We start from the raw sequence: 25,000 nt of genomic DNA, 5'->3' as shown, positions 1-25,000 counted from the left end.
CAAGTTTCCAGTACAAAGGACTTAACATTTCTTACATACTGCTTGACTAAAATCTTTACAAAAATTGACTATATTCTATACAAGAAACACTTAACAAGGGTAAACGGAGAAATAGAATCCGTTAGTCTCCTCTTACGACATGCTGGGGAGCATCGGGTAAATTCTTCCCCCTAACCCGCGGGGGGAAAAGAAAACCTCAAATGCAATCGAAAAAGGCGGTACTAACCGGCTAACAATGTATGTTCCTTTATCTCACATACAAACTGAATACATACCAGAATGTTCCAGTAGAAATTCTCTGACTTGAGTAGGTTCAAGACACTCAGCTCAACAAAGTTAAACCACTTACTGTCGAGTACCAGATTCCTTCCACTCTAAATGCGGAATTATCATAACATAAGGGTCTGTCTAAAATGCTTTGCTGTTGGTAAAAGTCTCTTTAATGAGTATTGATCGGCATGGCAAAATGAAACAGAAAAAAATCATCTCTTCTTTCATTGCGGTGTTAGGAGGTAGGAAACTATCGTCAGGACCCGTCTCAGCAAAACTACTTGTCTCGCTTCAGGTTTGTTGATTTGTCTCCTTGACTACGGCACGACCGTTATTTCGTAACATGTGTGACTCACTGGAGAAGGAAGAGACCTGTGCCATTGAAACGAGTAATTGTGTCCGGTTGTCTCCTTTTTTGCCGCAGGACTACACCGGACACAGATGCTGTCCAGATCACATGCAAATAGAACTGACACACAGACACAGATACATTGACACACACAAACACACAAACGATCACAGACACAACGGCAGACACACAAACACACACACCGTCACGCGATAACAAGTTTTAACCCAACATAATATTGTAGTTTTAGCTTGGTATGGTTGAGAGCTTTGAGGGCTTTGCCATATAATAATCTACATTTTTATTTTACACATAAAAACTCTAAGCCATAATTCTCATGCATGACGAAGTTTCATTGGCTTCATACAAGGCTGAAAGACCAAGGTTCTTGATCAGCTAAGAATTAAAACATTTGACATGTTCCCGAAATATCTGTTCAGATGTGTTTGGAAACTTAACTTTATGTCAAAGTTAAAAAAGAAGGGCAAAGCCCATACGACTCACATGCTTGAACTTGACCTTTACATGACCTTCAGGGTCAAGGTCAAATAACTAAACCTAGCAATGACATTATACACTAAGAACTGCTTTACACATTTTTCCTACCAAAATACATGTGACCTTGACCCAAGGTCAAGGTCTTCCAAGGTCATGCAACACAAAGCTGTTAATTCAAGACATAGGAAGTACAATGGTGTTTATTGGCTCTTTCTACCATGAGTTATGGTCACTTTTAGTGGTTCACTACCTTATTTTGGTCACATTTCATAAGGGTCAAAGTGACCTTGACCTTGATCAAATGTGACCAAATGTGTCTCATGATGAAAGCATAACATGTGCCCCACATAATTTGTAAGTTTGAAACAGTTATCTTCCATAGTTCAGGGTCAAGGTCACTTCAAAATATGTATACAATCCAACTTTAAAGGACCCTTGCGACCTTGACCTTGAAGCAAGGTCAACCAAACTGGTGTCCAAAGATAGGGCTTACATTGCCCTGTATAGCATACATAGCTAAGGTTGCCATTCTCGATAACTTCAGAAAAAAATGCGAAAATGTGAAAAATGGTCGTTTTTAAGACAACAATTACGGCCCCTGTGACCTTGAACTTGAAGTGAGGTCAAGTTGCCGCACATGTTTTTTGAGATCTTGTAACCATACACCATCTGGCCACATCAGGTGTTGATAGACTTAATAGTGTCCAAGAAATATCCAACGTTATTATTATTATTATTATGGTGAGCTTATATAGCGCGAACCACAATTAACTGTGCTCTCCGCGCTTTACATACTAATTTCTGCCGTGTGAAATGGAATTTTTTTACAGACAGACAGACAAACAAACATTTTTTACACACAATATATAACGCATTCACATCGACCAGCAAACCTCAAGCCTGTTAGGCGAAACTTTACCTTTCACGGCCTTTATTCCAAGTCACACGGGTATTTTGATGGACATTTTTATCTATGCCTATACAATTTTGCCAGGAAAGACCCTTTTGTCAATCGTGGGATCTTTAACGTGCACACCCAATATAGTGTACACGAAGGGACCTCGGTTTTTCGTCTCATCCGAAAGACTAGCACTTGAACCCACCACCTAGGTTAGGAAAGGGGGGAGAAAATAGCGGCCTGACCCAGAGTCGAACACGCAACCTCTCGATTCCGCCGGAGCGCAAGTGCGTTACCACTCGGCCACCCAGTCCAACGTTAAAGTTTTCCGGACGGACGCCGGGACGGACGGACGGACGACTCGGGTGAGTACATAGACTCACTTTTGCTTCGCATGTGAGTCAAAAAGAATCGCACCTTAGTAACATGATTGCCATAAGAATTACCGTTGCCATAGAATGTCAAATTAGAGCTGCAAATATCTGTGTACTTGGTGACCTCTACACATTGTCCCAACGGCGACTTTTTTTAAATGTCAACAATTTGGGTGTACGAGATTAACCTTGACAACGAAATTGCTCTTTTATCCGAACGTCGAATGCCGGAAAAGGCAGTTTGTTTGAGGTATTTAGTGCAGTTTTCGGATTGAAGATACCTCATACAATTGCAACATGACAGCCTCGTAAATAAGAATACCCTCAGAATCCACCAAACAAAAAACAAAGCTTAAAATTCCAAAACGGTCAAAATGTCAGAATACGTAATATTCAGCAATTCGTGCATGTCAGATGAAAGACCGATATATTACCTATTCAGTGCAGGTTGTTTTGTATGGCTGTCGTGCATAACTTCGATGTCACGCTTTTTCATGCCAGACAAGAGATAATAAACAAATGAAAAAAAGAGAGGAGGTTCTGCCATCAGTTATCTGCATATTTGTTTAAAATACTAACAATTGGTTTTTTTTTTTTTTTTTTTTTTTTTTTTTTTTTTGCCAAGCACATCATTGTGGGGCTTTTAATCAATAGCATGCATCCGTCTACAATTTATCATCATTCATCCATCAACATTTATAATAGATATGTTTGGCAAGTATACACAACACACAGCATTAGGACATAACAGACAGACGGACATATAACATACCGTTCTCCTACAAGTAAGGCCGGAGCTTAACATAGCATGCAGATTACAATACTTGACATTATGGACGTATTACCTGCTTAATAATAATACAGTCAGTTAATAATACCGTCAAACAAAGACCAAAAAAAGAAAAGAAACAAACAAAAATCAAAGCCAAAACACATATATATATCATCACATCTCTGCACAACCTAGCGTACTACCTAACCAACTCTTCATATGGGGACCATAATTCTACAAATTTGGTAATGTTACCAGATTTGAAACTGGAATATTTTTCTATTTCAAATCTGTATTTCAAATTTCTTAGAAATATTTCTAACAGTGGCCTTGTCTCTTGTAACTTACTCTTATAAATATAAAACTTTGCAAACAAAATGATAAAATCCAAAACCACATCTACCTTAACATTGTTCATACACCCAAACAAAATAAATTCTTCTGTAAAAAGAACATTTGCGCGGTAAATACCACTTCTGTTTAACAGTTCTTCCAAGTCAGTCCAAAATTTCCGACTAAGCGGGCAGTACCAAAATATATGTGAAATTGTTTCATTTTCAATTTTACAAAAGGCACAAAGGGGACCGTCAAGGATCTTTTGAACAAATAGCCGGCTAGCAACACCAAGAATGCGGTAAAGCAATCTGGTCTGGAACCATCTTAACTGTGTGTCCTTAGTTGTTTTGAAACACTTATCAAAAATCTGTTTACAGTTCAGGTTGTTCCATCTGTTCATGCCTGCAGGGTTATCATCAAATTTTGATTTCAAAAGGACTTCTTTAATTGCCTGTTTGCCAGGGTTTATAATCCCTAATCTGAAAACCATTCAACGAATCAATTTTTACTTTTCTCTGATATTTTCGTAGGGACTTAATCACTCCCTCATAGAATAAAAAATTAGTTTGAACAAAAGGAAAATTTAAACCTAAATTCTTCAAAGGTAAAGAAATTTCCATTTAAATGTAGCAACTGATGGATAAACACTACATCATTTTCAATCCATTCCTTATTTACTATTGTACCGTGGTCTCGTATAATGTTCAAATTGTAATGTATACATTCGGAAACAAAATCATTCACATTAATTACCTCGCTTAAGGAACAGCATTTCTTATAATGTTTCAAAACATCCTTCCAAAAACTGTTACCACATCGTTTCATTAACACATTTACATACTCGGCACCCACTTTAAATATGTCTTTCATTCCAGGTATCATATCAAAAATAAGCTTTTTTACATCAAATTCAAACATCTTTAGTCTGCGAATCCAATTTATCTTTACTGATGCCACAAAAGTATAAATGTCAATCATATTTAGACCACCATTGCAATAAGGTCTGCAAATGACATTTCGCCGAATCTAATTGCAGGTTTAACATTCCACAGGAAAAAGTAAAAGGCTGCATTAACTTCTCGTAAAAAGTCTTCGGGTGGGTCTGGCAATACAGTTAATAAATAAACCAATTTTGAAAGGACCAAGGTTTTCAAAATTATAATTCTACCGAATGGAGTTAACTGTCTTCGGCTCCAATCGTTTAAAATTCTTTTAATCTCTTTTAATTTTCCTTCATAATTAATTTTAATACTAATTAAATATTAAATGATTATTAATTAATACTAACAATTGTGTTTGAATTGCATGCACTTTTAGACTAAAGGCGCATATTACTTGACCTTTTGGTTGTGTAATTTGTACCCAAACTGTGTCGTGTATCAGATGAAAGTGTAATCATAAGTGACATTTTTCCTATTTTCTATCTCCCACAGAAAAAAATGTGACAAAAGAAAGAAGGACAGAAAAAAGAAAGAAAGAAAGAAAGAAAGAAAGAAAGAAAGAACAAATAAAACAGAATAAAAAAGAAAGAACAAAAAGAAGGAAACACAACAATTAGGAACAGAAAGAAAGACAGACAGAAAAAGGGAACAAGTCGCGTGAAGCGATATAAAAACATTTAGTCAAGATCAACACCACTAAACAATAATTGCCGAGACTACATTCAGATAGTCTCGGCTAACCACACCGAAGACCGAGACGGGTCACGCTCGTGGCAGCGAAGCACGCGTCCGTAGTACTTACTGAACCTATTTTCTTTCATTCTTAGCATATGTTTAGAGTAACCATAACATATCAATATATTTTTAAATTCAGGAGAAGATGAGGATTACAATGCATTTGATCATTTTTTAATCTGTTTCTGGAAATTCGATTTTAATGACAAATTTAATGAGGACACTAATTAACTAATATATAAGCTTCCAAGCTGAAATGCAATCCCATAGTCCGGACTTTGTCGAAGATTACTTAACCAAAATTTCCATCAATTTGGTTTAAAAATGAGAGTGTGACAGTGCCACCTCAACTTTCACAAAAAGTCGGATATGACGTCATCAGAGACATCTATCGAGAAAAAAAGATCTGGGGATATTATACACAGAAACTCTCATGTGAAGTTTCACGAAGATCGGTCCAGTAGTTTTCTCGGAATGACTTTATACACACACACACACGCATACATACACACACCACCACCCTCGTCTCAATTCCCTGTCTATGTTAAAACATTTAGTCAAAACTTGACTAAATGTAAAAAACAAGTCGCGTAAGGCGAAAATACAACATTTAGTCAAGCTGTCGAACTCACAGAATGAAACTGAACGCACTGCAATTTTTCAGCAAGACCGTATACTCGTAGCATCGTCAGTCCACCGCTCGTGGCAAAGGCAGTGAAATTGACAAGAAGAGCGGGGTAGTAGTTGCGCTGAGAAGGATAGCACGCTTTTCTGTACCTCTCTTCGTTTTAACTTTCTGAGCGTGTTTTTAATCCAAACATATCATATCTATATGTTTTTGGAATCAGGAACCGACAAGAAATAAGATGAAAGTGTTTTTAAATTGATTTCGACAATTTAATTTTGATCATAATTTTAATATTTTTAATTTTCAGAGCTTGTTTTTAATCCAAATATAACATATTTATATGTTTTTGGAATCAGAAAATGATGAAGAATAAGATGAACGTAAATTTGGATTTTTTTATAATTTGTTTGTGTTTTTTTTACAATTTTCAGATTTGTAATGACCAAAGTCATTAATTAATTTTTAAGCCACCAAGCTGAAATGCAATACCGAAGTCCGGCCTTTGTCGAAGATTGCCTGGCCAAAATTTCAACCAATTTGGTTGAAAAATTAGGGTGTGACAGTGCCGCCTAAACTTTTAAAAAAAGCCGGATATGACGTCATAAAAGACATTTATCGAAAAAAAGAAAACGTCCGGGGATATCATTCCCAGGAACTCTCATGTAAATTCTCATAAAGATCGGTCCAGTAGTTTGGTTGGAATCGCTCTACACACACACACGCACAGACAGACACACACACACACACATACACTACGACCCTCGTCTCGATTCCCCCTCTATGTTAAAAACATTTAGTCAAAACTTGACTAAATGTAAAAAGAGGGCAGGTGGTTGCGTGGATGCAGTAGAATTTTTAGACTGATTTGGACTTGCTCAAAGCACCCGGAAAATTACAGCAGTGTAATATGAAGCTATTATATCAGACCGATCGGAGTCCGTTCCGTTGGTCTGGAGAACAACAAATCCCAGCAGTGGTAAAAAAAACAAAAAAACTTAAAAGAAAGAAAGAAAGACACACACAGAAAGAAAACGAAAGGAAAATAAGAAGGCGGAGACAAAAGAAAGTGTGCTTTTCTTGCACAATCACCAACTATAAAGATCAAATATGGCATACAATTATTTGAATAGTTGCCATCACAGCAACATCTTCTCTGGACAAAAATGCACGCTTTTCCGCGCACAGATCAAAAGAGATTACTCTTGGTAGGACGAATCCAAAACATTTCAAATCATTTCTCACAAAGCGATAATCCGGGTGCAACACATGTTTTACAAAAGCAAGGCACCCGCGAGGTCGAGTCAAGAACACGCCTATCAAAAAGACTTTTCACTTCTGAATGCCAAACGAAAGCAGAGGCACTCACGACAAAACAACCACAGTAAAGGCGAAGTTTCTTGATTAAAATTTTGTTCTTTCTCTTTCTGACCCTTTTCTCATGTCACAAGCAGTTAACGCGTTTTCAAAGCAATTTCACAGCTACATGATATATTTTCTCTCTAAAAAAAAACTATGCTGGATTTTCCCCGTACATCCATACAGATCAGTAGGAGGAGTCAAAAACCTTTCAAATAATTTCTCACAAAAGCGATTATCCGATTATACCATTCACATCAACGGCGAAGTGTCTTGATTTTTCCTTTCACTTACTGACGCTTTTCCCACGTACTTGTAACATGCATTTAACGCGTTTTCAAAACAATTTCAAGTGTCATGTACAACTTGAGTTGACCTATATCAAAATATCATTTGACTTCAGTAAACTTTTGAATCAAACAAGAATGCCAGTAGGAACATGTAACATTACTTTCTAAAACTTGCACAGGGGTTTAAACCAAACAATTCACAGATATAAATCTCTCGTTTTTTATAACCAGGTAAGTCCCGTGAAATGGTCGTAATATGCGTCAGAGTAGTGTGTAAATGCCAAAGATCGTACTTCCTTCACAAAGCTGAGTGTTATTTTCATTTTTTTGGTTCCTTTTTTCTATCTTCTCTGTTGTCTTGCGTTAACAGATATGACTCACATGTCGAGTCACGAGCAATGTTTTTCATGGTTGCTAGTACCGTGTATGTAAACATTTGGGAAAGGCGTCTTTGAAATGACATAACGCAAGAAATACGCAAGATAGCGAAACAAAACTACCTGCTATGCATAGGTCATTGATGTGGCTTTCTCCTCGCATGTAAAAATTGCCAGGTTTGACCTATTCCGAATTTACGTCGTGTTTGCATTGAGACCGAATGTTTTTGTCAGGTCGATATTGGGGGTACCCTTATTTTGGCGGCGGTCACGTGACCCATCTTAAAAGAAACCTTTAATCCGAAAAGTGTGCCAGATAGCCAAGTGTAGGGCAAAGGAATGAAAGTCTTAATTGGGGTACGAACATTTGTGCAATGATTTTTTGCGGAGATTATAAAAGTCATATATTGTATTTGTGTGTTCCTTCACTTGAATAGTTGCTAGGGTGAGTGCGACGTTTCATGCGGAAAACGCAAACACACAGTGTGGATTAGATATATTTATTTTCGGTGGAATAAGTTTTAAAAGGTTCAAAGCGCTTTCTCATAATTTCAGGCTATACACTTTCACAAAAGCAATGCGACCGCTTGCTGCGTCACACTGTTATTGATAAAATGATATTTGTATTGCTCAATATTTGCACACCCATAGCTCCAACAGAGACCGACTGTGGGTCGTTAAAATCAATAATGGCTTTTACCAATGCACGTTTTTTTTAATGAAAACTATCTCACGTTTTATGAGTTTTGAATCGAAGAAAGAAAGAAAGAAAGCGAGAAAGAAAAACAACAACGAATACATATCATGGCATCACACTACTGTAAAGTGTGAAATGACATGTTATAACTCATACCAATAGTCAACCGGCTCAAAGCTTTCTGAGCAGATGTTGTATTAATGACTTTCATAAAAAGACACCAGTGGCTATAATTCCTACTCTGCATTGGAAGCAGGCAGACTGTTGGTGTTTTCAAATTGTTTGTGTTTTATAGCTGCGTATGTTGGGTGTGCTTGGCCAGAGTGAATGGAGTTTGTTTGTTTGTTTGTTTGCTTAACGCCCAGCCGACCACGAAGGGCCATATCAGGGCGGTGCTGCTTTGACATATAACGTGCGCCACACAAGACAGAAGTCGCAGCACAGGCTTCATGTCTCACCCAGTCACATTATTCTGACACCGGACCAACCAGTCCTAGCACGAACCCCATAATGCCAGACGACAGGCGGAGCAGCCACTAGATTGCCAATTTTAAAGTCTTAGGTATGACCCGGCCGGGGTTCGAACCCACGACCTCCCGAATACGAGTGAATGGAGTGATAACCGCGTGTCAAAACGAATTCACAAATTTGGGCAATACATTTTCTGTATTCTGTATTCTGTATGTGTTCATCTGGAGGGATGGTCCTATCCCATGTAAATGCCTGAGTAGATCTGACATAGTGAGCAGAACTGTTTTCGTGGGAAGTAGGCTACTTTACCTTACAATGTCGTGAATAAAGAGGCATGTTATCACTGTAGAGTAGAAAATCATTTCTTTCAGGTGATCTTTTCCCACGCGTACCTAAAAATAGTTCTAAAGATTTGTAAGTAAGCCAAGCACGTCCAAAATATTTTCTATGGACAAATGGCAACCAGACAAAATGCACGGACGAAGATACACAGGTAACACTTGCTATACCCGGAAAAATTAAGATAAATACTACTCTCAAAAGATCGGACTACTAGTCTAATGTTTAAATAAATGTAGACACATTTACGACGATTTAAAAAAAATCTGTTTGGAAAGTTGCATTATTCATAAACGACATACTGTACATCCCGAACTATAAGCAGAACTTTTACTTGGTATTTAAGCAAAATAGTCCGTCGCGATATAACCTTCGTGGTTGAAAACGACGTTAAACACCAAATAAAGAAAGAAAGAAAGCAAAAGAGTCTCAACCTTTAAATCGTTTACTCAACCTTAGCTGAACAACTTTTTTTTCTCCGTGCAGACCATTAAACCTGACGCCCAAATATTTTGTAAACGAAATCGTCAATGCGGAAAGCCTGCTGAATGGCCCAAAACAGGTAATGTTTTGGGCGTTTACAGCTTGAATAAGGAAACACGGGTTCATGTTGCTGTTTTTGTAGAAGTGCACAATTGAAGTTTATTTGAATGTAAGGGTCATGCACGCCGTCACAGTCAAATTGCGTGAAGAGGTGTCTTTATTTTTTTCTTCTCTAGTTCATGTTTTCCTATATTTCTGAATGTTTCAACGCGAAGCTCAGCGAACCAACAAATCTTCAGTAGGATGAAAATGCGATGCCAAGAACAGCAACATAAATCACAAGAAAACTGTTAAGGTATACTATTTACTCCCACAAACGATAGCATGATCACATCAGAACAAGTTTACATACGTGTACATGTATACCGAGTGTTTTTTTTTTTTTTTTTTTTTTAACCTCAGTTGCATGCAGGTTTGCTACTACAATTATTTTTTGCCTTTTTATTATATATTTTGTTTTTTGTTTGTTTTTTGTGTGGCTTGGAGCAAACCTTCTTCATAGGTCTTTTCTTTTCAAATGTGTACAATTTTTAAATCAATAAACCTTATCAGTAAACTAATATGTTCAGATAAATAAATAAATACAAATAATCATAACATAAATTTATTCCTAATGTTCAGCTCAGTTTCCAATACACCAAATCTTTTTTAACGCTCAACTTATACCAGGCCCCTGAGGGTTAAGTCCCTTTGAAAGATAAATAATATTTCAAGGGGTGTCCCATATTTAAATTTACTTATACACATTTTTCCAATCAAGATTAAATGGGTAAGATACTTAAACATTTCATGTGTCAAACCATTCTTATCTCGCACATAAATCAGCACATCTGTTGCTTGTAAAGTAATTGCTATGTTATATCGATTGTAGAACAATGTTTCAACATGCTTCCACAAATGGTGAATTTTACTGCAATAGAAAAAGAAATGTTCAATATAATCAACTTGTTCAATACAGTATGGACATTTATCATTATTTGCGAGTCCCATTTTTAAGAGGAGAATATTGGTTGGGTATATATTGTGTAATATCTTCCACTGTAATTCTTTTAGTCTGGTTTCTGTTGTTGTTTCTTTTGCATTAAGCCAAACTTTTTCTTCAATACTAATACCAAGTTTGTTCAGCCAAAATCGAACACAGCAGGGTGGACTATATTTCATATCTGTCATAAAATTTCGAAAATCTCTAGCTTTTAACATCACTTTATCATTAAAATACAATTTCGAGAATTCTTCAGTAACAGCATATACATAATCCGTATTGTTCTTTAAATAACGAGACAACGCCGAGTGAACAACAATGTACTGTAAATAGAGTTCTGGTGAAGTACCAATTAGGTTCTGTACATTTTGAAATGACAAAATGGAATTGTTTTCTAAGAGGTCATTGACATGTGTTATTCCTTTTTTTGCCCAGTTGTCAAAATAAATTACATTATTTTGATATTTTATATCGACATTATTCCATATGCATGCCATCTTCAGAGATGAAGAAGAGTGCAGTGTATTATGTTCCAACCAGACTCGCAGTACTTTGCTCCAGAAGGAGGACTGAAGACTATCTAACCCTTTAAACTTTTTAGGACCAATAATTGAATTAAAACATGATAAATCTGTTCCAAAATTACGGAAATATAATCTAGGAATCCAAGTCCATGTACTATTGTTATTCATATTCGAAAGCTGAGCAAGCCAGCCGCACAGAATAGATTCTTGCAATATTTGCATATCAATCATTTGGATTCCTCCTGTTCCTATTCCACTGCACATAACACTTCTCTTCACTTTCTCAAACGCTTTCTTATTACAATTAATTTTCCTCCAAAGAAAACGAAACAATAACGTATTAATTTCTTTCAACACAGGTTCAGGGATGCATATTGCCTGCATAACATAAACGAGCTGAGAAATCAAAAAACTTTTTATTACGCACATTTTACCAAATATGCCAAGATTCCGTTTTTCCCAGTTTAAAATCACCTGCTTAATACTCTTAATTCGTTGTGTCCAGTTTTCATCCACGAGGGAGGCACTGGATGTATTGCAAAAATATATTCCCAAAATCTTCATTTGTTTAACCCATCTTAATCCGTATCCTCCCTCGTTGCTATTCCGTTTTGATCCAATCCACATTGCTTCTGATTTTACTCTATTTATCTTCAAACCGGATATAATTGTAAACTCGTCTAATATCCCCAAAACAACTTTAATGTCATCTTTATCACGCAGAAACATGGTAACATCATCGGCATACAGAAGTGCCTTCAAAATCTGTTTAAACATATGCACTTCTTATGAATCGTCAGTTTCAATTTCCAAACCTTTTACTTCAAAACCTTTTCGAAATCGGGTTGCAAGCAGCTCAATTCCAATAACAAAAGCTAGTGGTGAGAAAGGACAGCCTTGTCGCACCCCACAGCTGACTTCAAAATCACTTGAGAGCCAACCGTTGTATCCAATGCAGCTTCTTGTGCTACTGAACAATACTTCTACCCAACGTAAAAAATCTGTTCCAAATCCGTATCTCTTAAAGGCATATAACATAAACTCTTTCGATATGCTGTCAAATGCTTTTTTGAAATCTAAAGCAAGTACCAAACCAGGTTTTTCTTGTAATCTAAAATGTTCAATAACATCATCTATTGTTCTCAGCGTATGAGAGACGTTTCTACCTTTAATAAAACCAACTTGATCTTCGTGTACTATGTTTTGAATAACTGGGCTTAGCCTATTTGCTAAACATGTATACCGAGTGTTGGTTGATTGAAACCTTCTCCGCTTGTCGATCCATCTGCAGCTCTGATCCTTTGATTTCAGACAGTTTACTTGGAAGAATTATCTGTAGGGCAGGCGAACGGCAAGATGTGATATCTGATAGACAATTCGATTGAAAAAAACCTTCTTTGAGATGCGATGAGATGAGATGAGATGAGATGACAGCCAGCCAGCCAGCAAGCCAGCCAGCGAGCCAGCCAGCCGGACGGACGGACAGAAAAACAGACAGACAGACGTAACCACACAGGCAGAGAGAGAGAGAGAGAGAGAGAGAGAGAGAGAGAGAGAAGAGAGAGAAAAGAGAAAGAGAGAGAGAGACAGACAGACAGACAGACAGACAGACAGAAACTAAGACAGAAAGTGAGTGAGAGAGTGAGAGTGGCAGACAACTGGAGAGACAACTGGAGCGAGAATGGGAGAGATCCGGAGATTCCAACATCTTTTGAATTATTTCTCTATTAATCAAGTGCATCTGTTTGAAATCCTCAATAGCCGGCGTGTTCCGGGCTGACAAAATCGAACGGCGAAGTTTTGTTGCAATTCTGAAGGTCTTTGTTTATTCATTATTGATGACATGATCTTGCGATTTGTCAAGGAAATGAAACCTTCCCCAAAGCACATTATTCCGTTTTGTGACATGATGTTGACAAAATGAACTTTACTTTCGCGTGAGTACTCACAACCTCAGGATGTTTCGGGTCCAATTTCACAATGTTTGTCCCAATTTAATGACATAATTTGCACATCTCAATGACCCCGAGTGTGGAGGTCATCAAACCATAACAGTGTGTCGAGTTTAAAAGCTCTAACTTCATCAACATCAAAAAAAAAAAACTCAGCGTAATAAGCTTTTTCTTCACGAACTGAAACATACGACCAAGTTCTACTCACTATTATGACTATCTGAGTACGCGGGTGAGTATAACAAAACTTTAATCTGAAGCAGACCCATTCCGTTGCAATGATAAATCGCTATGACCAGGAACATAGGTGGACGGACGGACGCTTTACGGACAGATGACACGACAAACAATCGTTTGAAACGATTGGTTCAGTTTGCTTCATTCATTTTAAGTTTGTTTTGTTGATTTAGGATTTAATGGTACTTTGTATGGATTTGGCATGATATTATATTTGTGTTTAGTATATCTGCATGCGTGTTTATTATTGGACTAATTGTGTTGCTGTGTGGTTTCTTAGCCCCCTGGGGCCAAATCCTTATCAAATACGTGTGAAAACTTGTGAGAGACAGACAACGGACTTGGGCGAAATGCAGTCAGGTGTCTTCAAATAGCCCCGAGACTTGAAAAGCTTTGCAGTGGTCTCTGTAAAACGCGCTTCTATGTCAAACACGAATGAAATCGATGCACCTTCATCCATGAATGATGAAAACCGCAGCTAGAAGTGGAGGAACAGCGCACGCTAGACACAAATCAATAATTGTACAGGCATTTATTAAAAATAAATCAATCGCGTCATTTTGCAAGTTGAACATACATGTCTCCGTTTTATCAGCAGGTATTTCACCATGGTATTGTGTTGCTTAGTAATTGATGCATGAATTGGCGTCTCGCAGAATTACAAGTCCCGAAGGAACGCCTGGCAACAGGTCGAAATTTGGGCTGCCACTTGAAATTCTTTGTTTGGCTTTTCTTTTCCTTGATTTTGTGAATATATATATATATGTCGTGCCGAATTCACGTAATTGCCGATTCCGCGTAATGGGCAACATTTTTGCCCATTTCGCGTAAAGGCTTCTAAAATGTGCCCATTTTGCGAAATCGGCAGCCACTTTTTGGGTTTAAAGTTCTGAAATGCCTGGGATATCATCACACTTAGACAACTAGATACTCTAATGGATACATATCGCAATAATCGATAAGTAATGACAAGTTATTGCAGAAAGTGTAGTTTTCGTGCATTTCCGGAGTTATTTCGCGTAATGGGCAGCGTTTTGCCGATTACGCGAAATGGGCAAAAATGTTGCCGATTCCGCGAAGTCGGCAATTACGTGAATTCGGCACGACATATATGTACACAATCAAAGTTGTGAAAGAAACAACTGAAAGTCAGCAGAGACTTACTTCCGAGATTTTATAAATCTCTTAGCAGAGCAAAGGAGAAAGAGAAAGGTGTTCCTTCACAGACAGTCCTATTGGGGAAATCAGGCCCTCCTCGGACGGGACCGAGATTTCAAAGAAAATCTAACACCCCCAGAGGGGAGAGAGTATCATCAGAGAACTCTAGTCCAGGGGAGAACCATTGTCTTACTACCGTGACCAGACACGTGTTTCAACACTAATGTGTCTGATGGTAGATATGGCGAGAGTTGTCAACCCATCCTCATCTGATCGTCGCGATATAACCTTCGTGGTTGAAAACGACGTTAAACACCAAATAAATAAAGAAAGAAAGATCCTCATCTGACAATCCCAAGAGGACATCTGTGAAGGGAAACACTTTGATTTAAGGTCAAGTGCATAACACGAAATTTTAAAAACAGAATTTTGAAATTTAGACAAGTTTTAACCAAAAAATTAGGTTAAAGCGAGAGAAATATAAAAAAACAACTAAAGGGAAGTAATAGGTCTTTACCCGCCTGTGGATCCCGGAAAGGATACACGAACAAGGAGATCTACTAGTTATGGTGAAACAGCAAACTTATCGCTGCGGTTCAACACAGGGCTAGGGTAGAGAAGAGTCTTCTGCAAGACTTATGCAGTTCTATATATATATATAAATCTTAAGCCGACTTAGGTCGACCAAATGTCGCCCTAAAGCCCCCATTTTACAACACTTTCGATTTGGTGTCTTTTCTCCAATTCCAATGGCCTGACAACATTAACCCTATGCACTAAGAAGGAGACAGTGCCTAACGTATCTTGCTTGTAAATCGCATGAAGTTTGCATTTACCGTTTAAGCACAAAATTGAATAAGTGATTTTGAGACGTACGCCGTCCTTTGCAAAAAAAAGGGTCTTTGGACAATCACGATACGGAACGTGATCCTGTTGACACACAAAATGCAGCCCATGGACCGCTCACTCTTCAAACCCCTGCAAACCTACTACGACCAGGCCATTGAGAGTTGGCTGCGTAACCACCCAGGACGACGTGTCACCCCATTTCAGGTGTGCACGTTGTTCAATGAGGCATACCTGAAAACTGCCAAGATGAGCACAGCCATCAATGGGTTCAGATCCTGCGGCATATGGCCATGTTCCAGAGAGGTGTTTGACAGCAGCGAGTTTCATGCGTCAGCCGATGGGTCGCCCAGGGTATTTGTAATTCCAAGTTCACAGGGTCTTTCACCGTCTCACCCACCAAGTACAGGCTGCTAGATCGCCGCCACTTCAATCACTGGCTACAGAATCAGAGGTGTCTCCACCACAATCAGTTTCTGAATACTCAACATCGCTGCCGTCGTCACTGCCAGCACGACCACCGGTTGCAAAAAACACATTATTGCAACCATCAGCAGCGGATGCGGAGTAGTCACAATCGCAGCCATCCAGATCACCTGTTTCTGAATACATGTTTTCAGAATCAACTCAGCCCTTGGTATTACCACGACCAGATTTTGCAACCTCATCACCATCGGCTTCAGAACAACAACCATGGTCACCTTGGGCAACTACTGACGGACCATCACGACCATCAGGGACGGATGCTTCATCAGGTGTACCCTTTCCTTCAACATCTGAAATAAACATCGCGAAAGATGGGCGTTGCTTATTCAGAAGCATTGTTGTCGCCACTGATATAGTCCTGTAAACTTGCCAGCGGTTGAACGGCCAGCCTGTTGATCCAGTACTTAGACTGAAAGAACAAGCGGCAGCAGATAGCTTGCGAAGTCAGCTGATGCTTCACATTTGGGACCAGATTGATGAACACGCTGAGTATATGGTGGAGGATGCTTTGAACGCAGACATGCCTCGTCATAATCGTTTCCAAACACTGAATGACAGAGTATTCGCAATGGCAGCTCCAACAGCAATGGTTGGGGAGTTTAAAATATCCCAAAAATGCTGGAAAGGCCGATCATCATCCTTGATAGGAGAGGGAGCACACTGAAGTATGGGAGTGGATTTGCACATGCCTCTCCGGTGTATTTGATCTACACCACGTTCGGTGACAACGCTGGACATTATGATTGTGTCCTTCCACCTCAAGGTTCTACCGTTGAGCTTTCCAATCCATCGTCAAAAAAACGTCAGAAAGACCGTAGAACATCCGCAGAAGAGCTCACCGCAAGCCCCTACAAACGTAAGCTGGAACAAAAAGCGTACCAGAGAAAAAAGAATGCCACCAGGATGGCGATTCCGAAGAACAGCAGGAAGAGAACAACAAAGAAAACCGCAGAGAACACGAAGCAAGCAGAAACTGAAACTGAGGGGAATTGGCACTGCAACCTGTGTGGCGAGTGGAGCCTGGAGGACATGATCTGCTGCAGGAGCTGCAGAAGATGGGCGCACGCTGCTTGTGTAGGGACAACCCGATCATATTATGTTTGTGATTTTTGTTGTTAGCATTCTGTTGCATGCCGGTTGCATCTACCCTTCTTTTTTTCATTTTCTCTATCTCATTTTCTGTTCGTTTACAATTTTTGTTTAATTTACAGGCGGGGGTCTTCACTGATTGCTGTTTGCTTTTTAACTTTTATCAATACACAACGACTTATGTGAGAGATGCTTTTGTTGACCATTCTTCTTGATTTTCACATGATTTGTCATGGCATGTGCACTAGTGATGGTATCATGATACTGTGTGTGTGTGTGTGTGTGTGTGTGTGTGTGTGTGTGTGTGTGTGTGTGTGTCCGTGTGAGTTTGAGTATGTGTGTGTGTGGGGGGGGGGGGGTCGTCTTGACTCTTATGTTAGACTTGATAACAAAACTCCACTCTTGATTCGTGAAGTGTGTCACCACTTATCCCACTTCACATCCTGGTATGTTTAACAGAGAGAGAGAGAGAGAGAGAGAGAGAGAGAGAGAGAGAGAGAGAGAGAGAGAGAGAGAGAGAGAGAGCTTGAGAGAGAGAGAGAGAGAAAAAAAAAGAGAGAGAGAGGGTGGAGAGAGAGAGAGAGAGAGAGAGAGAGAGAGAGAGAGAGAGAGAGAGAGAGAGAGAGAGAGAGAGAGAGAGAGAGAGAGAGAGAGAGAGAGAGAGAGATTCTGAGTTCGTGTGCGTTGTCAGCTAACCTACGCTGGCTTGCCATGTCTCGCGAAGGACTGAACGATTTTGATTTTGTAACTGCCGAGTTCGCCTAAAAGAAGTGTTCTATTCTATATTTATTTCTGCTTGTCTGCCATGGAGTTGTCCAGGAATGACAGCAGATTGATGTTAACAATGCTGATTCCACTTCCTTTTTACCCGCTGAACCCCTCAACCCCCCCCCCCCCCCGACCAGTCCACGGCAGTAAATATCATGTGACCCTCCACCACGAAATGAGTCGCATGTCACCTCGCGCGGTTCTGCGCTAGGCTTAATATAAGTCCGGGGAGTGTCTGGTAACAGTGTGAGGGTCACCTAAGTCACAGGCTTTTTACTCAAACAGTTTTTGCTCTTTTCTAAAACGGGTTTCACCACTGGATAGAGCATAAAAAACTCTTGGGGAACATGTAAAAATATGAAAATCATGCAAAGGTGACATGCGACTCATTCCGTAGTACAGTGGAGGGTCACATAATTATAAACTTTATCTCGCATCAATCTCTCGGCGCTGCTCAGTGCAAGATGTGCCTGGTTTCTTAACCTCCACCGGTGTCATGTTTTGTTTGGTTTTAGGATACATGGGATAGGTTTACCTTCAGAGCCTTTCCTATGAAGGTAGGGCTTATCGGGTGGCCACTGTTTACCAAAGTGATAATCACTAAGAGCAGCTTTGCATTATGCGTTCGGGATTACAACGCAACTCATCGTGCAAACTCGACAGACGATTCCCAGGTTGTGTTAACCTCACCACCTCCCACCCCCTATATTATGTTTTCTTTAATAATTAGCAATGACCTTCAGACACTTATATGATTCACATTAAATCATCAAGGCACGGTACCATTTTTATCTTCCTCCTGGCCCCCCGTTACCCCCCCCCTTATACATCCCCCCCTAACATCCCCCCCCCCCCCCCCACCCGATGTTTCTTTGACACTTTTTGCCGAATTTAACTTCGAAAGTAATGAACATAAATTGTCCATGTTGACTTTTTCAATTTGTTTCACGATATGTATCTGTTTTGTTCCTGTTGACGATGTATTTATGTGTCGATAAAATAGTTTTACAGTTTGATGATTTTTTCGCAAGGGCATTTGCTCAAGTTTATCAGCATACACAATTTCGACATTAGAGATGAGGTTCAAAGTTGTTTTTGTTTCTACTTCACACATACGAACTATTGCTTCTTTTGTCGTAAAATAAAGTTGAATTTCACTGCACTATGAGGCGATCTCTCCCTGTCAATTTTGATGAGTCCGCTTCGTTTCTGTTCTTCGTGACTGTTATGTTGTATTTTGATTCTTCTACTTGTTGAACTGAATGAAATTGTTCAGGTTTACATTTGAATAAACTTTAAAGTGACATACTTGGTTGTAGCGTGTTATTTTGAATGTTTGTGGAGTATTTGAAAGTGGTCCATATTAGGAGCCTCACAGGTCCATTTTAGGAGCATGGGCTTTTTATTATAGCTAATAACTCGCTTGTTTTAACACCAACAAGTATAATATTTTGCATGGTGGTTGTTCTTTGTCTCGGGTACCCTCAAGTTGAATTGCAGCTAGCAAGCTGTGCTAGAAACTCAGCACAAAATTAAATAAAGAAAAAGAGTTGCAAGTGGTCCATTTTAGGAGCCCTTTCCCAACATAATATTTGATTACTGACAGTAATTCCATGCAACGGGTGTCGTCAAAAACAGTCATTGTATACAAAGGCACCTCCATGAACTGTATGTTAATTTTTGAAATAAAGATTTTAATGATGCATTAAAATACCTATCATCCTTGCCAAACCATCCACTGCCGCCATGGATTGCAGACGCATGTTCTTGCCTTGTTTAATAAGGTGAAATAAAAACTGCCGCGCCAAGTTCACAAAGATAACATGGACAAGTAGTAACACGTAAAACGTTATGAGGTGCAACAGCTCGGGAAAGCTGCATCGCGAAAATATTAATAGTGAGGCACTGCTTTTAAACGTTTGCGATCAGTCTCACTTGCAGAGCAAGTAAATAATCGTCAACTGCATGGAAACTTACTTTTGGGAGGGGCTCCACTTGTCAGTTTGAAGTTCCACTCGACCAGCCAGAACTAGGTGGAGGCCGTGCATTGGCTGACATGGACCCGGCGGGAAAAAGCTGCCGCGCGCGCTGTGCACGTTGGGTCCCGTCGTTCTCTGGGTTGGATCGGGAGAGTGGTGGAGGAGGGATGGTGTACAATACTGCGCACAATAATTGGTCCTTACTTTGCAATCGCTTTTGATAAAAAAAAAATTAAACCGCCACTACCTCCCCACACCATTTAAAGAGAGAGAGCGAGAGATAGAGAGAGAGAGAGAGAGAGAGAGAGAGAGAGAGAGAGAGAGAGAGAGAGAGAGGGAGGGAGGGGAGTAGAGAGAGAGCAACGGTTTGTTGACGGTACAGTCGACGGTTGCTACGGGTACCTCTTTAAATAGCGGAGCGCTCTTCGTGTGGACTGAGACGCCTGCCGCTGACTTGGAGACTGAAAGCAAAATACTGTCGACGAGAAAGCATCTGTAGAGCGATGGCGCCTTCAACTCTTTCCCTGTTTCTGACGGCCCTTATGTTTGCAGGTAATGGTTCTCGAATTCTTTGTATTTTGTTGGTTTTAATTCCATTTCTGGCTACTCGATATTGATGACTAAAATGAATATTTATTTTCATATTTATTTTAATTCGATTTATTTTGAGTATTCATTAATTAAACTAATTAAAACAACAAGTAACGACCTTGTTTTTTTAACGCAACACATAATGCCATCAAATTTCAAAGTAGATTTACGTACATCATGTCTTTTTCACCTTTCTCGAGTGACACACTCTCTCTCTCTCTCTCTCTCTCTCTCTCTCTCTCTCTCTCTCTCTCTCTCTCTCTCTCTTCTCTATCTCTCTTCTCTATATCTCTTCTCTATCTCTCCCCTGTCTCTCTCTCCCTCTCTCTCTCTCCCTCTCTCTCTCTCTTCTCTCTCTCTCTCTCTTCTCTATCTCTCCCCTCTCTCTCTCCCTCTCTCTCTCTTTCTCCCTCTCTATCTTCTCTATCTCTCTCTCTCTCTCTCTCTCTCTTCTCTATCTCTCCCCTCTCTCTCTCCCTCTCTCTCCCACTCACTCTCTCTCCCCCCCCCTCTCTCTCTCCCACCCACTCTCTCTCCCCCTCCTCTCCCCCTCTCTCTCTCTCTCTCCTCTCTCTCTCTCACTCTCTCTCTCTCTCTCTCTCTCTCTCTCTCTATTATGCTGAGAGTAACTGTGAGCATGACCTCTTCCAAGAAAGAACAAATTATAAAGCTCATGAATGTATTGCTTTCGGAAAGTTATAATAAGTAACTAGGTTAATTTCTCAATATTGTTTTGCGTGGTTGCATGTAGACATTCTGAATTCAGTTAAAAGTAGTTTATCAAATTCAGTATTAATTTTGTTGGTTATTGATATGTTTATGTTTTGAGAGTATTGTTTCCGAGTTTAAGTGTTTATTGTATAACCCTAACAAAAACAGATCTATCACATCGCTCTCTGTCTCTCTGTTCCTGTCTAAGACAAGAATTGTAATATGAATGTAAACACAATAAATACAAATAGATGAAAGTTTAAAAAAAATTTAAAAAAGAAATCCAATAAATCTTTTTCTCGAGCAACTGCATGAATGACAAGGGGTCGAGCACCCACGGTTGTTGGAACTCAAAACTGACAAAAAGTACGGGATTTACAGAAAGGGTGCATGCGAATACTGGATTGTGAGCAAAACTCCTCCACAAATATTCAATTATTTGCGTGTTGTAAAAACACATGGTACGTATACATAGACTGGCTCCTGCAGAGTCCGAAAGCCTCAACAGTTATCTTCTTCTTCTTCGTACGACGGTTGTGTCAGACTCAACAGTTATAAATATCAGCAGAAGTACATTAGGATCATATACCCGTAACATCAGTAAACGTATCAATTGAACACTGGATTTTACTTTTTTGAGCCATGTGAGGTAAGAGTCCGACAAAAACTCTTATTTAGGCGGTAAACCAAGACTACAAAAAAGTGCATGTTTGTGTGCGTTCAATCGTAAAACATAGAAGGATATATAGCTAAACTCCATCGATACATAAATGTTATATGTATTTTAGACCCAAATATGATTTGCAAAGACATTTATCCAAATAATGAAAAAAAAATCTAGGGATATCATACCCAGGAACTTTCATGTAAAATTTCATAAAGATCGGTCCAGTAGTTTACTCTGAATCGCTCTACACACACACACGCACAGACGCTCTACACACACACACACACACACACACACACACACACACACACACACACACACACACACACACACTCACACACACACACACACACACACACACATACACACACACCACGACCCTCGTATCGATTCCCCGTCTATGAAAAAACATTATTTTAGTCAAAACTTGACTAAATGTAAAAAGCAAAGAACAGAACAACAAGATATGCAAACATCTAACAAAGCCGAGCAAGCAGAATGACAGGTCTAATGAAAAACATGTCGCGTAAGGCGAAATGACTACATTTAGTCAAGCTGTCGAACTCACAGAATGAAACTGAACGCACTGCTTTTTTTCACCAAGACCACATACTCGTCGGAGTTTCGTCAGTCCACAGCTCGTGGCAAAGGCAGTGAAATCGACAAGCCATGCAGAATAGTGCGGTAGTGGTCGCGCTGAGCAGGATAACACGCTTTTCTGTATGTCTATTCTTTTTAGCTTCCTGAGTTTGTTTTTCATCCAAACATATCATATCTATATGTTTTTGGAATCAGGGACCGACAAGGAATAAGATGAAATTGTTTTTAAATCGATTTCGGAAATTTAATTTTAATCATAATTTTCATATTTTTAATTTTCAGAGCTTGTTTGTAATCCAAATATAACATATTTATATGTTTTTGGAATCAGAAAATGACGAAAAATAAGATGAAATTATTTTTGGATCGTTTAATAAAAAATAATTTTTATTACAAGTTTCCGATTTTTAATGACCAAACTCATTAATTATTGTTTAAGCCTCCAAGCTGAAATGCAATACCAAAGTCCGGCCTTCGTCGAAGATTGCTTTGCCAAAATGTCAATCAATTTGATTGAAAAATGAGGGTGTGACAGTGCCGCCTCAACTTTTACAAAAAGCCGGATATGACGTCATCAAAGGTATTTATCGAAAAAAAGAAAAAAACATCCGGGGATATCATTCCCAGGAACTCTAATGTCAAATTTCATAAAGATCGGTCCAGTAGTTTAATCTGAATTGCTCTACACACACACACACGCACAGACAGACAGACACACAGACACACAGACACACAGACACACACACACACACACACACACACACACACACACACACACACACACACACATACACACATACACAATGACCCTCGGCTCGATTCCCCCTCTATGTTAAAACATTTAATCAAAACTTGACTAAATGTAACAAAGAGGCACCGAGTCGGAAACAAGATCGCGATTCATTCCTTCGCTGCACGACGCAAATCTTCTGTGACCTTTGACCCAAGTGGCAACGTGCCTTGCTTGCACGATGCAAATCTTCTGTGACCTTTGACCCAATGTAGCTTCCATATTCAATCACTAAGCTTAATATTTACAACTGAAAACCGAGGGGGTGGAATACTGAGAGGAACCTACAGAACTGTGCATCCTCAAACCTGACATACTTATCCTGGGCAACATTTTATGAACTCAAAACACAGAAAGTTCCTTCACACGCCAGCTTTGATTGCAACAACGTGCTGGGGCACCAAAACATGTATTTTCAAAACGGAACTTGTTTCACAGCATGGCTCCCTGTGTTGATTTGGCACTTATTTTCTCACTGCCAAAATGATGACAAAAACGATGTTTGGTGGTTTGTTGTCAGACCAGCTTTTTTGTCGGTCCTCGGGGGGCTTTTGTTTCATATTTATTGACCGCGGCCTTCGCCCTTGGTCAATAAATATTAAACAAAAGACGATATGCTCCCCCTTCTTATGGACCCCCCCCCACACACACACACACACACACACTGACACACACGTGCGCGCAAACGTACACGCACGCACACACACACACACACACACACACACACACACACACACACACAAAACTGCTTTGCCGCTCATCCTTATCAGTGCAGAATTTGAATATTGTAAGGACCGTGTTGATAAGAGTCCGCTTTTTGTAGCCGAGTCAGTATGGCATCCTGAAGAAAATGTTGGAAATGGAAGTTTTTTAATTCAGCTGAAAAGGACGGCCTCGCTTGACTGCGCAGAAAAAACGTAATGGCTTTCAATTCAGTCTTAATGCAGAGTTTTAAAAGAAATGTGCAAGTGGGATGTTTCAGGTCGAGTAACGCCTCACTGATTGAGGAAACTTCCTGAACTCCATTAACACACCTTCTCGTAACACTCATAACTTGAGAACCTGACTAGGCTCCTGTAGTTTTGTCATGTTTCTCAAGAGAACATCTTTTAACTCTTGCGAAGAATTAAAGGTGCCTTCCTTCCTGAGTGAGCCTTCTGGTAGAACACGCCAGATACGTCAGAAGGCTTTTTACCTCAGATGAGAGCATCCCTCTACTTAGACACCTATCATAAACTTGGTCAACAAATTATTCCAACACATTTCGCAACCAAATTAAAGCATTTATTCCCGTGTAATTTCATTAACACTTTATATGCCAGTTAAGGCCGTTCACTTGACTATCATGATTAAAGATATATGTTACAGAGATCACGTGACCGCCGCTCAAATAAGGGTACCCTCAAAATCGACCTGAAAATCACAATAGGCAAAATTTTGCAACTTTTACATACGAGAAAAAAGTCAAATCAATTATTTATCCTGAACAGGTTGATTTGTTTAGCTAGCTTGCGTATTTCGTGTGCTATACTATTCCTATGGTTGCAGGTGTCGATCGCAAGAGCGGTCAAAAACGGGACTTTTTGCGTCATATTTTAGGGGTGTCATCACAAAAAGCGCTGTACTTTAGCAATGACTGGGTGGATTGCATTAAAACTTTCAGAATAATTCATTAACATACTGAAGATACTTCGAGGGAAATTTTTAGATCGTTACAGTTATGTGTTAAGATGTTATGCAATGTTT

At 39.4% G+C, this 25,000-nt stretch overlaps 2 protein-coding genes across 2 annotated transcripts in view; one reads left to right on the top strand and one right to left on the bottom strand.

Annotated features, from left to right (window-relative positions):
* Nucleotides 1–25,000, bottom strand: part of LOC138964550 (cell death abnormality protein 1-like) — a 176,660-nt gene that overhangs the window by 85,670 nt on the left and 65,990 nt on the right. The window lies entirely within an intron of this gene.
* LOC138964547 (multiple epidermal growth factor-like domains protein 10) overlaps nt 20,260–25,000 on the top strand; it is a 33,844-nt gene continuing 29,103 nt past the window's right edge. Inside the window, exon 1 of the mRNA XM_070336529.1 lies at nt 20,260–20,447. Coding sequence (XP_070192630.1) covers nt 20,399–20,447 — 49 coding nt within the window. The 5' untranslated portion in view covers nt 20,260–20,398. The remainder of the gene's footprint in view (nt 20,448–25,000) is intronic.

This window comes from Littorina saxatilis, linkage group LG4, assembly GCF_037325665.1.
Source record: "Littorina saxatilis isolate snail1 linkage group LG4, US_GU_Lsax_2.0, whole genome shotgun sequence".
NCBI lineage: Eukaryota > Metazoa > Mollusca > Gastropoda > Littorinimorpha > Littorinidae > Littorina > Littorina saxatilis.
Note: the sequence above shows the minus strand (reverse complement) of the source record. Positions and strands in the feature narration are given on the sequence as shown.